Source organism: Bufo bufo, chromosome 3, assembly GCF_905171765.1.
Source record: "Bufo bufo chromosome 3, aBufBuf1.1, whole genome shotgun sequence".
Taxonomy (NCBI): Eukaryota; Metazoa; Chordata; class Amphibia; order Anura; family Bufonidae; genus Bufo; species Bufo bufo.
In genome coordinates this window covers 554,360,037-554,376,988 of record NC_053391.1, presented here as the reverse complement: position 1 = coordinate 554,376,988, position 16,952 = coordinate 554,360,037, and the positions used below count along the sequence as shown (strand labels likewise).

Below are 16,952 nucleotides of genomic sequence, written 5' to 3'. Positions count from 1 at the left end.
TTATATTTTAATAAGCAAACCTGTTCCCTCCACGATGCAGGTTACCTGTGAACTTGTTTCACTTTCCCCCTATCCATTTTAATAGTTGCTGTACGAGTGACTATCCATGTTGTTGATATTCCACTTAATGTGGTCTCAAGTTATGGTTATTACGTTATTATGGTATAACGCTTGGTTTTCAAAAACTCTTATGCTCAATACACATCGATATGCCACTTATCTCTCTTTAGTCAAGTTATGTCTGACCTAGTAGTAGTCTCTTACAACGTGAAAGGGCTGAGATCCCCTTCTAAACGCAGCCAGATTTTTTCTCTCCTTTGGAAAGAAAAAAGTACAGTGATTTTCCTACAAGAAACTCACTTCAAGCAAGACAACTTCCCAGACCTCTCGTTTTCTAAATACCCCACTTGGTACCACTGCGGAGCAGATGGTGCAGCATCTAGGGGGGTCAGCATTGGATTTAAGCGAAATACTCCATTCACATATTTAAGTCATACCCAAGACCCTGAAGGTCGTTATATCTTATTAAAAGGAAAGATTGGACAGACCCTATATACCTTTGTCAATGCTTATGCCCCTAATGTTGGACAAACTAGATGGATCGCCAATCTTCTATCCCTAGTCGAAGAACAGAGTGAGGGCATTCTAATACTAGCAGGTGACCTAAATATGCCTTTAAATCCCCTTATAGATACGTCCTCAAAAAAATCAACTCTCCCAGCGAAGGCAATCAGAGCTACTCTGGCTAGAATGTTCAATCTGGGCCTAATTGATGTGTGGAGAAGCCTCAATCCTAATAGCATTGATTATTCTTTTTTCTCTGCAGCCAACAACTCATATAGCAGAATCGATTATATACTGATCTCCAAAGAACATCTACAACTTTGCACCTCAGCGAAGATGGGACCAATGACGTTGTCTGATCATTCACCTATCTTCTGCTCCATCTCTCCTCCACAGAGAACGGGTAAGAAATCATGCTGGAGGTTCAATGAGTCCATCTTAGATAGTACCATCCATAAAAAAAGAATACTGGCCCTTTTAAAAGAATACTTTCAAATAAACCAAAATTCAGAAATTTCTCCAAACACCCTATGGGATGCCCACAAAGCCTACATAAGAGGTCATTTGATAAGTCTATGCTCCTATCTGAAAAAAGAATCGGACAAAAAAATAAATTCCCTTCTACTCCAGATTAATACTCTTGAGAAGACTCATAAAATTTCCCTGTTACAGCTCCACCTATCTGAATTACTTTTACTCAAAACTGAGCTAAAGAATTTATTAAATGAACGTTCTGCGAAGTTCTTCCTTAGTTCACAACAAAAAATATATGCCCACGGTGACAAAGCAACAAAATACCAAATGCAAAGAATTAAACGTAGGAAAACGACTAGTTTTGTGCATAAAATAGCCTCTCCATCAGGATCTATGTTGCTCAAAACAGAAGAAATCGCAGAACAGTTTAAACAATATTATGAGTCCCTATACAACCTTCCCCCATCTCACCTTCCAAACCCTGACTTGGATAAGACACAAAACATTTCCGCCTTCCTTAGTTCACTTCAACTTCCAACTCTTTCAGATAGCCAACATGACCAACTGGCTGCCCCATTTACAATATCAGATATTCAAGAAGCTCTAAAGTCTTCCCCAATTGGGAAAAGCCCGGGCCCAGATGGGTTACCTTTGACTTATTATAAAGCTTACTCTGACATTTTATTTCCCTACTTCCTTCCAATTTGTAATAATGCCCTACAAAATTCCCCTGTATCACCCGATATGTCCAGAGCTACAATTACAATCATTCCCAAACCGGGCAAAGATCATTCATTATGCTCAAACTACCGTCCTATATCTTTGCTTAACACTGACCTTAAATTGCTGGCTAAAATGCTGGCTACTAGACTACAAAAACTTCTTCCTTCTCTAATACATCCAGACCAGGTTGGATTTGTTAAAGGTAGAGAGGGTAAGGATAATGTTATGAAGATTTTAAATGCATTATATTACGCCTCTCTTAACAAGATACCAATGGTTCTTCTGGGTACTGATGCTGAGAAGGCGTTCGACAGAATAGATTGGTTGTATATTAGCCTTACGCTAGCCAAATTTAATATCCCTGACCAATTTACAGATGCAATCAAGGCTATGTATCACTCCTCCTCAGCATCAGTGCTAGTTAATGACACCTTATCACCTTGTTTCCGCATACGTAATGGCACAAGACAAGGCTGCCCTCTATCCCCGCTTATTTTTGTCCTAGTCATGGAGACGCTCCTACAAGCCCTGAGACAACAAACAGATATTATGGGACTCAGAGTTGGCGAACTAGAAATTAAGTTGGCAGCCTTTGCTGATGACTTATTAATCTGCACAACTAACCCCAAAAAATCCCTTCCTTCTATTTTATCCATACTAGATCTATTTGGTTCACTTTCCAACTTTAAAGTAAATCCTGCCAAATCACAACTTTTACATAGTGGATTCCCTCCTTCAACAATTAGGGCTCTTAAACTTCACTCTCCCTTTGACTGGTCTACACAGCTGTTAACTTACCTAGGTGTAAAAATCTCTCCTAACACTAAAGACTTATTTAAACTGAACTATACTCCACTCCTACACTCGGTTATTGCTCAGATGGACTCATTGAACCTTCCTTACCTGTCATGGTTTGGCAGGAAAAACATAGTATCCGCCTTGATTCTACCCAAATTAACCTACCTCATGCAGGCTTTGCCTATCAAAATTCCGAAATCCTTCTTCAATGGGTTCAACAAAGCGGTCCGTAAATTTATATGGAAGGGTCGTAGGCCAAGAATTTCTTTTGACACTCTTACCAAACCTAAGCATCTAGGAGGTATTAATCTCCCAGATCCTGAAATGTATATGAGGGCCATACATCTAGCCAGAGTAGTTGATTGGATTCGAGCTCCCCCCCATAAATTTTGGGTTAATATGGAAAGCAACTTTCTCCCCTCCTCTCCCAGGGCTATTTTGCTTGCTGGAAAACCTTCCCCGCCATCTCATCAAATTCAAAATCCTATGATAAGATGCTCTTTTGCAATATGGGATTGGCTTTCCTCTTATAACAAAGTTCTTACTACCCCTTCACCACTCCTGACTTTAAAAGATGTTATTGATTTAGCGCCTTTAGATCTTAAAGAGTCATGTAGCCCTATGATCAGGCACTCTAACCTACTCATTTCTGAAATAATTAAGGAATATGGTAATTTTCCCCCCCCTTCCCTCACTGTTTAACAGTCTAAAAGAGTCTTTGTCGCTCAATATTATATATAAAGGTATTGAGTCTGTAATGTCTTCTATTAAGAATCTTCCTCAGATACCACCTACAACCCCTTGGTTCGACGATTTAATTGGGTCTAAACATGCGCCTCAGAAATTAATCTCATCCATATATAAAAAGTTAAAGTCCCCAGTAACTGTTATCAAACCAGCAATAGTAGGTGTCTGGGAGAAAGATCTAGGTCGCTCATTGACTCCCACTGAGATTAAAGTGATGTTCACTATTACGCATAAAATTTCAAGATGCATCCGAATCCAAGAAAATGGATATAAAATTATGATGCGGTGGTATAAAACGCCAGACAATATTGCACAATACTTCCCTAACGTTTCTAATATTTGCTGGAGGTGCAATACCTCTAAAGGCACTTTTTATCATATATGGTGGGAATGCTCAATTATTCAGAAATGGTGGTATTCCATAGTAAACATATGTAATAAAGTCTGTGGTTCCTCTCTTATATGCTCCCCAGAAATGACCCTCCTTAGTTTAGGACTGGATAAGATTAACAGGAAAATCAGGTCCTTGCTACTTATTCTTTTAGCTGCAGCTAGAATTCTAGTAGCTAGCGCATGGTTATCCACAGACCCCCCAGATGAAGCTAGGTGGATTCAAAAGGTCGACCAAATATTCAGATTGGAGGAACTTTCCCACTGGGAAACCCGCACTCGTGCAGTTTTTCTTGACATATGGGCTCCATGGAAGGCTTATAGAGCTTTCCCTTGAGTTACATTTTTCACACTTTCTTTTCTACAACCTTCCTTAAACTCTCCCTTTCTTTTAAAATTTCCAAATATGGTTATACTCTTGGCTCACTAACATATCCTGTTGAGGCATAATGGAGCTATAACATGAACCTAACCAGATTTATACCATACGTTTGGTTCTTTCATCAAGTTATCTTTTCTTTTATGTTAATTTATGTTCCTTCATTTCTTGACCTGTACAGTCATGTTACAACGGTATGATGTAATAACACACTTTCTCATCTTGTACCATGTACACCTGTACTATTTCTCAATTGCCATTTTAAGCTATGTATTAATATTTAAAAAACAATAAAAATTGTTGATACAAAAAAAAAAAAAAAAAAAAAAAAAATATATATACATATACACACACACACACACACACACACACACACACTGGGGAAAAGAAAAACTTTGGAAAAAAAAATAAAAAATTTATTGCCATATTCTGACCCTTATAACTAGAGAGGAGTGAATCGAAGTTGACGAAGTGAAATAGAAAAATTTGATTGCTCCGAATTTCCTCACGCTTTGTGGTAACGAATCACATTTTGGCTGCAAAAAATGGCTGCTGTACGTGTTATGACATGGAGCAAGGAACTCTGCGAGGGTCACCCACAAGGCCATGCATGCAGCCAATCAGCAGCCAGCCGTGTGATATCACTGCCCTATAAATAGCCTCAGCCATCTTGGATTCAGTCATTTTCCAGTGTACTTCGTGCAGGGAGAGACGTCAGCAGGTGCTAGGGACAGTGCTAGAAAAGACTTAAAAACTTTTATTTTGCTGTATAGAAGTTCAGGGAAAGGATAGGAATCATTCCACAGTATTGAACTAGAACAGGGTTCAGTAGGGGAGTTTACAGCTTGGGTAATAGGAACAATCCTATTACACCTTGCTGCACTGACTGCAGATCCAAATTGCCATTATACAGCTCTGTAATTCCAGCAAACTGTTATTGTTATTGAAATATTTCTACATCTTATTTGCCCTTGTGCGGTGCAGTTATATGTTCTGAAGCATTTTTTGGAGTGCATTAGTGGGAAAAGGGGGCTCATTAGCCGTTGTGTGGTGAAGTGAAAATTACAACCCTTTTTGGCGTGTAGTAGGGGCAAAAAATATATATATATATTTGCCGTTCAACGGTGCAGTTATATGTTCTAAATCTCTTTTTGGCATGCATGTTCTAAATCTCTTTTTGGCATGTATTAGTGTGGAAAATAAATAAATTAATAAATAAATAAATAAATGGGCTCATTAACCCCTTAAGGACACAGCCTTATTTCACCTTAAGGACCAGGCCATTTTTTTGCAAATCTGACCAATGTCACTTTAAGTGGTGATAACTTTAAAACGCTTTGACTTATCCATGCCATTCTGATATAGTTTTTTCGTCACATATTGTACTTCATGACACTGGTAAAATAAAGTTTAAAAAAAATATTTTTTATTTATAAAAAAAATACCACATTAAGCAAGAATTTGTAAAAAAAATTGAAAATTTCCAAGTTTCAAATTCTCTACCTCTATAATACATCGTAATACGTCCAAAAATAATTATTACTTTACATTCCCCATATGTCTACTTCGTGTTTGGATCATTTTGGGAATGATATTTTATTTTTCGGGGATGTTACAAGGTTTAGAAGCAAATCTTGAAATTTTGCAGAAATTTTCAAAAACCCAATTTTTAGGGACCAGTTCAGGTCTGAAGTCACTTTGTGAGGCTTACATAATAGAAACCACCCAAAAATGACCCCATTCTAGAAACTACACCCCTCAAGGTATTCAAAACTGATTTTACAAACTTTGTTAACCCTTTAGGTGTTCCACAAGAATTAATGGAAAATAGAGATACAATTTCAAAATTTCACTTTTTTGGCAGATTTTCCATCTAAATAATTTTTTTTCCAGTTACAAAGCAAGGGTTAACAGCCAAACCAAACTCAATATTTATGGCTCGGATTCTGTAGTTTACAGAAACACCCCATATGTGCCCTTCTTTAGACATCGCGCAGCCTTCCATGCCATCGGGTCCCCCTCACAGCCGCATGGGGACCCGATGGCACCGCCACCATCGCAACTTAGAAAATCCGCAGGTCTGAATTGACCTGATGTTTGCGGCGATCGCCGACATGGGGGGGGGGGGGGGTCAATGATTTGAGCAGGCACCGGCTTCCGATCACCACCCGCTGTGCGGCGATCAGAAATACACAGGGCGTACAGGTACGCCCTGTGTCCTTAAGTACCAGGACATAAGGGTGTACCTGTACGCCCTGTGTCCTGAAGAGGTTAAGCCGTTGTGTGGTGAAGTGAGAAAATTACAGACTTTTTTGGGGTGTTTCAATTTCCTTTTTATTTATTTATTTCATCGAACAGTATGCCAGACAAAGAAGTGCCAGGCCCTGCACAGGTGAGTGGCAGAGGTCTAAATGTTTCTGGCGCAGGCACAGGTCGCAGCAGAGTAAGGGGCTGTGGCAGCAGGAGTCGCAGCGAGAGGCCTGTGCTCCCGGTGTCATCTAGCGGTCGTGTCTTGACCAGTAACCCAGAGGCTCTTGAATGGTTGACTACTCATCCACTTCGTCCCAAGTGACATCAGACACCCTCAGCCAAGAGTCGGTGGGTTCATCAGACAACCCTTAGTTGGCATGGCCCGGGAGCAGGCCCTGTGCCCTCACCCTACACCTGTCCCTTTCTGTTCCCTAAGCCAGAGAAGTATTATATGCTGTGGGCTCAGCTCCGCTATACAGCAAGGACAAGCTACTAGAGGACAGTCAGCAGCTACTGGCCAGCCAAGATGTGGAGGAGACATCCGCTGCTTCCTCCGGTAGGCGGGAAAGTAGTGATGAGGCGTGGGAGTTAGTGTTGCGAGCGGTCAGGCTCCTGACCTAGAGACCGTTGAGGAGGACATCAGTTACGTGCAGACAGTACTCGATGATGATGATGTAGCTGATCGCACTTGGGAGCCAGGTGAATTAGGGAGCCAGGTGAATTAGGGGCATCATCATCGGGAGAAGAGGGTGGCTTGCCTGTGAGGCAGCGGAGCCAGCTAGTTGCTAGTGTGGGCGAGAGTCAGCAGAGTGGCAGCAGTGGGAGGTCAGGAGCCAAACGTGCCCGGGGTAGACAACCCGCTTCGGCGGAGCCTACCTGCCCAGAAAGTAGTGGTGCAGGGGTTCACGGGAGCAGCGGCGGTAGCAGTCAGTCAGTGCAGAGTGTTGGGGGTAAAATTACCTACTCGGTGTGGCGGCAGTTTTTTGTTAAGCCGCTGGAGGTGAACATGGCCATTTGTAGAATCTGTGGGCAGAAGGTGAAGTGTGGCCAGGGTGCCAATGTTGGCACCATGGTCCTGCATCAACATATGCAGCGTCACCATAAAGTGGCCTGGGAGAACCATGGCCCCGATGTGGTGGTCCAGCCTGCTGCAGCAACCGCTGCATCACCCAGTGGCACGCACCCGATTTCAGGCAGTCAAGGCTCCACTACCTCAGCCGAAGGGAGCTGTCTGTCCCTCTCATCATCTGCTGGTCCTGATGCTCCCGCTCCTCGTCAGTATTCAGTCAGCAATTGATCACCGAATCAATTGCCAAGAGACAACAGTATGTGTGCACTCATCCAACAGCGCAGAAGCTGAATGTGCTCCTGGCCAAGTTGCTGGTGCTTTAGTACCTCTTTCCAAGTGGTGGACTCTGCACCTTTCAGAGAATTGATGGCTTGTGCAGAAGCAGAGGTGGAGAGTCCCAAGCTGTCATTTCTTTGAAAAAAGGTAGTACCAGCCCTGCACACATATGTAGAACAGAAGGTGGGCCCGTCCTTGAGCCTGTTGGTGTCTGCCAAAGTGCACGGCAGCGCCAACGTGTGGAGCTGTAACTACGGTCAGGGACAATACATGTCCTGTATGGCCCACTGGGTGAATGTGGTTCCTGCACAGCCTCCTTGAGCGGCAGAACAGCATCCCCCAACATAGGCTGATATGCGACATTTCCACCCATTAGAATTCCACCCTCCATATTTTGGACCGACTATATGAACAGAGAAAGGCAATAAACGATTTCTTGATGATCCAAGCGGACAGGAGTACTCCTCTGAGTAAATTCAATGTCAGCCAATGGCAGCTCATGCGTGACACCTGCCGTTTGCTCAGGCCCTTTGAGGAGGCCACATTATTTGTCAGTTGCCAGGACTACGGGATGAACGAGGTCATTCCACTGCTTCATGTCGTAGAACAGATGCTGGTAAATCTGGCTGGTCAGGGGACTAGAGACGTGGTGCCTAGATCTCAAAGCCATATGAGCCCTGTGGGGGCTGAACTGGAGGAGCACGACATTGGAGCACATGCAATGTGTAACGAAATAGGTGGTTTTTGTACACAGATGACATGAGAGGAAGAGCAGGAACAGCAAGAGGAGCTACAGGGCGATGAGGAAGACGAGGCAGAGGTCCCAGACACACTGTGGCAGTATGCAGTGGAGATGGAGGAAGAGAGTCCCTCCGAGTCACTTGCACAAATGGCCCGATGCATGCTCGCTTGCGTAGAAACAGCCGAATTGTCACCATTCGACAGAGGGATGACTTCTGGCTCTCCACCTTGTTGGACCCTTGCTACCGGTCCAAAATGTGGGCCTTTATTTATTTACACCCGCTGAGAGGGAAGACAAACTGAACTACTATAGAGACATCCTATGTAGTCAGTTGGCCGCTGCCTATCTGCACCAACTACTCGCCAGCAGCTAGACGTGGAGCAGGACCTGAACCAGCAGGTGGTGACATACTTGGACAGCACCCTGCCATCCCACATTGAAGATCGGCTGGACTACTGCGCAGCCAAACTAGATTTGTGGCCGCAACTGGAAGAGTTTGCCCTGGAAAAGCTGTCCTGCCCGGCCAGTAGTGTGGCATCAGAGCGGATGTTTAGTGCGGCGGGGGCCGTTACCCCGAGGAGAATGCGCCTGTCCACCCAAAATGTGGAGAGACTGACATTTGTCAAGAAGTAATCAGGCGTGGATCAGCCAGGATTTCCACCCACCAATGCATCAGTCTAGATCATCCATGGTGCCACAACAACAGTTTGACAAAAGAGACCGGTTTCTTCTGGCTACCTGCCTCAGCTACTATTCTGATGCTGCCACGTGCTCCTTCTTTCACCCACCATCTTCAGTTGGTACTGGTATTGCCACCCACCTCCCCACTGTCACTGGGTCACTCTGTGGTCTCCTGATGCTGCCACCTCCACAGTATGTCACCATGCCACTCTGTGGTCTCCTGATGCTGCTTCCACCTCACCACTATGTCATAGGGCCACTCTGTGGACTTCTCATGCTGTTCACACACTCCCCACTTCATGACTGGGCCACTATTTTGCCTTTTGGCCTGACTGACATCATTTATTTGACCCTTCTTCTGATCTGTCAGAAGGAAGATAAAATGAGACGCACAACGGATGCTGTCTAAGTAACAGCTGTGAGGCCTGCATGACATGGTCCACATTTTGCATCAGAATTATGATTATGGTGGCCAAAAGCAGGAGTGAGTACAAAACACAGAAGACATGCAAATATTCCAATATTCACGTGTCATCTCTGTTTTGGATCCACTCCAGTTTTTTTTGGCATTAGCAATACTGATGATTACTGACCAAATGCTGACCGAATGAAGGCGGATGACCAAATGAAGGGGGGCTCTACTTGTATAAGTGTTTAATACAGCGGTTCTCAACCTAGGGGTCACGACCCCTTTGGGGGTCGATCGGCCCTTTCCGGGGGGGGGGGGGGGGGGGGGGGGGGGGGGGGGGGGGGGGGGGGGGGGGGGGGGGGGGGGGGGGGGGGTCGCCTGAGGCTTCCTATTGTGGGTCGCCCGCACAACGGCAGCGGCCCCTTATCCTCGCGCACAGGAAGTGATGTCCTATCACTGCCTGTGCTTGAAGGAGCCTGACGTCTGGACGGGTAAGTCGGGCCGCCTGTCTGCTGAGGTCCGAGTTTTTTCGTTAATGACACCGCCACTGAGCACCACTGCCACCAATGATTTAATTGAGCCTGGCTAATTTTATTTTAATTATTTGGCTGAGCAAGGCTTAATTTATTTGGGGGACCCTGAGCACTTCTGATTTATTTATTTGGGGGAAACCTGATGCACCACTGATTTATTTATTTGGGGGAGACCTGAAGCCCCGCAGATTTATTTATTTGGGGGAGACCTGAAGCCCCGCAGATTTATTTATTTGGGGGAGACCTGAAGCCCCGCAGATTTATTTATTTGGGGGAGACCTGAAGCCCCGCAGATTTATTTATTTGGGGGAGACCTGAAGCCCCGCAGATTTATTTATTTGGGGGAGACCTGAAGCCCCGCAGATTTATTTATTTGGGGGAGACCTGAAGCCCCGCAGATTTATTTATTTGGGGGAGACCTGAAGCCCCGCAGATTTATTTATTTGGGGGAGACCTGAAGCCCCGCTGATTTATTTATTTGGGGGACCCTGAGCACTTCTGATTTATTTATTTGGGGGGGGGGACTTGAAGCACCACTGATTTATTTATTTGAGGGGTACCCTGAGCACCACTGATTTATTTTTATTTTGGGGGGGGGGGGTACTGTGAGCACCACTGAGTTATTTATTTGAGGGGTACTGTGCGCACCACTGATTTATTTTTTTTGGGGGGGGGGGGGGGGGGTACTGTGAGCACCACTGAGTTATTTATTTGAGGGGTACTGTGCGCACCACTGATTTATTTTTTAGGGGGTATTTGTGGTTTATTATTTATTTTAAAGTTATTTATTTTGTTTACAAATATTTTGTATTTATGCTAAAGTTCTGTGGTTATGAATGAATACTTGTGTATTTGAATTAACATTTGGTGTATTGGTGTCTGTGCGTGTTTTTGGTGGGTCATCATAACAGTAGCAAAATTAGTTATGACGTAGCAAGGAAAAAAATGTAATGAGGAACTGTATTAAGGGGTCACGGCTTTAGAAAGGTTGAGAACCACTGGTTTAATAGAACAGGTTCTGTAGACATCTATGTGGAATCAGCTGCTGACGGTGTAAAAGGAGTGCGCTTCTTCTTGATGCTAACATTGACCTGTAAGGCTGAGTTCACTCATGAGTTATTTGGTCAGTAACTGCCCAAATAAGTGAAGTGTGCATTGATTCTAAGAGCGACGCCTGTCATCTGCATGTCATACTGACTCACAGTATTGTTTCACTACCAGACTCACTATGCGTGTTACTGAAAGGCACAGTGATCTATATCACTATAAAGGCTCTCTGACGCCAGCAAATACCGTATTTTTCGCCCTATAAGACGCACTCCCCCCCCCCCCCAAAGTGTGTGGGGGGGGGGGGGGGGGAATAGCAGTGCGTCTTATGGGGCGAATGCTGCTGATTTTGCCGTATTTTCAATGATACAAGCGCTCAGTAGGTAGCAGAGAGGAGGGAGGAGGCAGGCCGGGAGGACGGCGCGTCACTCACTACGTCACGCGCCTGCGCCACCCACTTTATGAATGAAGCAGGCGGCGTGGGCGCATGACATAGTGACTCACGCTGCCAGCGCACGTCCTCCCGGCCTGCCTCCTCCCTCCTCTCTGCTACCTACTGAGCGCTTGTAGTTGTAAGTAGCGCTGATAATGCGATTACATTATATACACAATTAACTATTACAGAATACAAATACGATTATACAGTGAGCGGGGCCCGTGTAGTAGAATACAGTCACTGCACGGGCCCCGCTGTCATTCTAAAAGCAGATGCGACCCCTACCCCTTGTATTGAGGGTCATTCACTACAGGGACACTGTTATGGAGGGGATCTGTGGATGACACATAGCATAAGATGCTATATATGTGTCACCCACAGATCCCCCCCCCCATAACAGTGCGTCACCCACAGATCCCCCCCCCCCATAACAGTGCGTCACCCACAGATCCCCCCCCCCCATAACAGTGCGTCACCCACAGATCCCCCCCCCCCATAACAGTGCGTCACCCACAGATCCCCCCCCATAACAGTGCGTCACCCACAGATCCCCCCCCATAACAGTGCGTCACCCACAGATCCCCCATAACAGTGCGTCACCCACAGATCCCCCATAACAGTGCGTCACCCACAGATCCCCCATAACAGTGCGTCACCCACAAATCCCCCATAACAGTGCGTCACCCACAAATCCCCCATAACAGTGCGTCACCCACAGATCCCCCATAACAGTGCGTCACCCACAGATCCCCCATAACAGTGCGTCACCCACAGATCCCCCATAACAGTGCGTCACCCACAGATCCCCCATAACAGTGCGTCACCCACAGATCCCCCATAACAGTGCGTCACCCACAGATCCCCCATAACAGTGCGTCACCCACAGATCCCCCATAACAGTGCGTCACCCACAGATCCCCCATAACAGTGCGTCACCCACAGATCCCCCATAACAGTTCGCCATCCACAGACCACAATTAGTTCAAAACCCACCAAAAGCACACCTATTGGTTAAAAATATTTTTTTACTTATTTTCCTCCTCAAAAACCTAGGTGCGTCTTATGGGCCGATGCGTCTTATAGGGCGAAAAATACAGTAGCCATTTTCAATGTGATTCGCTGCGAACACATTCGGATCAATCCAAATTTTTTCAAAAAATTTGGCGACCCGGCCTAGTTTGAGAAATTCGCTCATCTCTACTTATAACATTTTTATAGTTATGTGTATGGATCTGGCTCATTTTTTTGCAAGAGGATCTAGAACGTTTTTATTGATAACATTTTGGAGTGTGTATGACTGATCACTTTATCAGCGAATCTGCCATATTGATTTTTTCGGTGCGCTTTTCAGGATAAATATTTTTATATTTTAATAGTATAGACATTTTGGAACACGTGATGTCTACGATGTATATTTTTTACTATTTTTAAAAACTTTTGGGGTTTTTATTAACCTTTTCATATCTATAATAAGAACTTGTTAGATCGCTTCTACAACACATTGGGCCAGATTTATCATTAGCTCAAGTCAGAATAACGGAGTGAAAAAGTCGCAAAAAACATTTGCGACTTTTTTCTGCTCTGCACTATGCTCGCCAGTTTTCTGAAAGTGGGCGTGTTTTCTTATGTAAAGGAATCTCTAGACAGATTTACTATTGGGACTATTTAAAAAGTCGCAAAAAAGTCGTAAAAAAATGCGCAATTTCACTCCAGTGAGGACCATGCTCATCTTATGAGACTTTTTAATAGAACATGCAACTTTTTCGTAAAGATGTGCGACTTTTGTAAAGCTGCTTACTGACGGATAAACTACTACCGTCAAACCACATTTATTACAATCTTAAAGGGCCGATCATAAATCTGACTTGGCTAAAACTGACTTTAGCCATATGTGAAAGTGGAGTGAGCTGTCAGAGTAATGATAAATCTGGCCCACTGTATTTAATTGCTCTTCCAATTCATTGCAGATTTGCTATATTCTTATGGAGCCCTGCCACCTGCTGTACTCCATAGGAACTACAGCTCTAAAAGCCCTGGTTTCTTCAGAGATCAGAGCTTTCAGAGACATCCAACGGCTTCTCCAAATCGCTTTGCAGGGAAGCTGAAGTCTTGGGAATGCATCCCTCCTGGGTAAAGCCACATTATGGGTTAAATACCTGTGACTGGCGTTAGCAAGCGATTGTTGGGAAGGGACATTTCCTTCCCGACAATTGTCTGCTAAATGGTGCAGTGTAAAGGAGCCTTTAGTAAACTGCATAAGCAGGTAAAAGCAATACAGTGTGTATCTAATTGCAGAATAAGTACAAGAGATGACCCCAGGCAATTTATACCGTCTGCCCATCAGGGTGAAAGCATTTGACCATTCACAGTTCTAGGTATTTTAAGTTATTGACAATTTTGCAGTCATCTAATATGTACAAGATCAACTGTGAACCAACACTTTACGAATTGATCTTCACACGTTTTCAATAAAAAGCTTATTGAATTAATGGAAAAAAATAAATAAAAAAGTCTTACCTCCAGCACTGCATCTACGAGCAATTTCCCAGTACACTAAGCCAAGAGCATAAATGTCTGCACACTTAAAGGAGTCAAAGTGCTTCATATTTATACTTTCATCCAGGACTTCTGGAGCCATGTATCTGCATTATGAAAGGAAGGAAGCTAGTGAGTTTTATGGTCCCCTCCCAAGCCAACCGCAGAGACCTTTATCATTCAGCCAGTGTCCCCCCCTCTTGATTATCAGAAATGGCAACTGAAGACGAAAGTATAGCAAAACCAATACATTTGCTTAACCCACATTGCACAAAATCTTTTTAAAATTGAAAATTAGTGCATTCAACTGCTTTACTATATGATATTTAAAAGGGATTGGCTACTTTAGACCAACATGCAGGTACGATGAGTATATGGCACTTACTAATATAGTCTTTGTTGTCATAAGCAAAGATCTAGCTAATAGTATATAACCAAAAACTGATCATCACAATAAAAATAAATAAATATATATATATATATACACAGAAAGGTGCACCAGGGGTAGAGGAGGTTTCTTACCGTTTGGTCCCAACTCTCTGGTTTGGAGCGATATCTATTGTATCGGTCAGAGAGTCATGCCGGACAGCAAGACCCAAGTCTGCAATGGCGCACACGCCATTTTTCTTTACCAGGATGTTTTTGGACTTGAGGTCTCTGTGTGCTATTCCAGGTTTTCCTATTTAACAAAAAGGATTTAAAAAATGTAATGGTTGATGAAGACTGCTTGGTGGAAATCAGAGAGAAGGGGTTGAAGGGAGACCTACCCTGAGTTCCAACTATTTCCATATGCAAATGGGCAAGGCCACTGGCTGCAGAGAGGGCAAGCTTTATCATCCCCTCTATGGTAACTGTATATCTGTTCAGATAGTCAAATAAAGAGCCATGTTCATGGTAATCGGACACGAGCCACAACTGCGTCCACGTCCCATTGTCTGCAAGAGAGAGAACATTAAAAATCAGGTCAGAAAACTGGCTTCTAATAATGATTGAATATATGAACAAGCTCGGCAGAAATATAAAAAAAGGAGGCATCCATACAGATATATCAGAGAGGTTTGAGGTATTATACCTTTGTTGTCTGCTGCGATAAATCCCAGAATGTTCTCATGACGCAGCATCACAGTCTGATAGATCTCGGCCTCCCTGAACCATGACCTTTCTTCTCGAGATGAGAAGATTTTGACTGCCACGTCCCCTCCCCTCCACTTCCCGCGCCATACTTCACCAAAGCGCCCTTTCCCGATGATTTCTTGAAGCACGATTGTTCTCGCTACAGTGCGCTGGACAAAAAGTGGAAGTCCTGTGGACAGGAGATAAACAGTTACATGAAGTCTACTTGTCAACTGTAAAAAGTGAGCCCTGACCAACAGGCTTTTATCACAGACTAGCAGAAAGACACGGCTTCACATAGGTATATTTCATCTATTTCATTTAATGTTTGAGCGTGTCGTTAAAAGATACAGTATCCCCCATAACAGTGACCTCTACAGCACCCCACCCCTTAATACTGACCCCGCCACTCTAAAATGGGATCTCCACAGCAGCCCATCCCCTTAACTTTGACCTTTACAGCAGCCCGCCCCTTTAACAGTGCGTTTTAAAGCACCCCAGTCCCTTGACAGTGACCTCCACAGCAGCTGCCCCTTTAATAGCGGCCCCGGCCCCCTGCTCCTTTAATGCTAGGTCTACAAGACAACATGTGTCGTGCAACATTTTGTTTCAACAATTTTTATAATGATAGGCTATGGTGTCGCACTGTGACATGACATGCTGCGACACGACAGTTGCAAAAATTCCATCCAAGATGGCTTTTTCTGCGACTGTTGCGTTGCAGTCGCAGCATGTCACAGTGCAACACCATATGCTATCATTATAAAAATTGTCGCGCGACACTTGTAACAGTGTAATTGTGCCCTATGTGTCGTGCGACTTATTGTTGCCGTGTAGCCCTAGCCTAAAGCTGACCTACAGCAGTGAAGAAAAATGGCTGGGTTGTTATGGAAACCTGGAGTAAAACTGTGTGTATGTGGAGACTAAGGTACATGTGACCGTGTGTATGGCAGGTGGGATATGAAGAGAAAGACTTGCAGGCTTGTATTAGCTAATGCAGATCACTTTTTGGGAATCTCAGGAACGGTACGTCCTAGAGAGCTGTGACCCCTACAAGATGCCTGCCGGATTTCCCGGGCCGTCCCCGGCTCTCCTGAACTGACTGAATCATAGTGTTTTATGAAAGTGTTTGTTTCTGATCACGGGTCTCGTACCGAACTGTGAGCTCTGTACAAGTGATCCACGAACAGTCTCATAAAACACTATGGGGGAGATTTATCAAACTGGTGTAAAGTAGAACTGGCTTAGTTGCCCATATCAACCAATCAGATTCCACCTTTTATCTTTGACAGCTCCTTTGGAAAATGAAAGGTGGAATCTGATTGGTTGCTGTGGGCAACTAAGCCAGTTCTACTTTACACCAGTTTGATAAATCTCCCCCTATGATACAGTCAGTTCAGTTCAGGGAGCCCTGTTGGCCTGGGAGATGTGGCAGAGATATGAACCGTGTTTCATGGTCGTGTGCATGAGCCCTTAGAGCAGGCATCCTCAAACTGTGGCCCTCCAGCTGTTGCAAAACTACAACTCCCAGCATGCCCAAACAGCCTACAGGTATCAGCCTACAGCAGGGCATTGTGGGAGTTGTAGTTTTACAACAGCTGGAGGGCCACAGTTTGAGGATGCCTGCCTTAGATGGAACCTGGCACCTACTTCATATTGCCCTCTCTGGGAGTGGCATGCAGTAGTGCCAGGCATGCCGATTTCAACAGAGTCTCATGTTTGACCAAACTCACATTTTATTTGATGCAGTCTGCCGTAAGCCAGGAGCCTGGAAAGTTCAGAAGCT

General features: G+C 44.4%; 1 protein-coding gene across 1 annotated transcript in view; it reads right to left on the bottom strand.

Moving 5' to 3' along the window:
- The window catches only part of ACVR1B (activin A receptor type 1B), a 55,639-nt gene that overhangs the window by 5,462 nt on the left and 33,225 nt on the right, over nucleotides 1–16,952 (bottom strand). The window contains exons 4-7 of the mRNA XM_040425469.1: nucleotides 15,126–15,356; nucleotides 14,821–14,988; nucleotides 14,576–14,732; nucleotides 14,036–14,160 (exon numbers count right to left, since the gene is read on the bottom strand). Of these exons, the coding sequence (XP_040281403.1) occupies nucleotides 14,036–14,160; nucleotides 14,576–14,732; nucleotides 14,821–14,988; nucleotides 15,126–15,356 (681 nt within the window). The remainder of the gene's footprint in view (nucleotides 1–14,035; nucleotides 14,161–14,575; nucleotides 14,733–14,820; nucleotides 14,989–15,125; nucleotides 15,357–16,952) is intronic.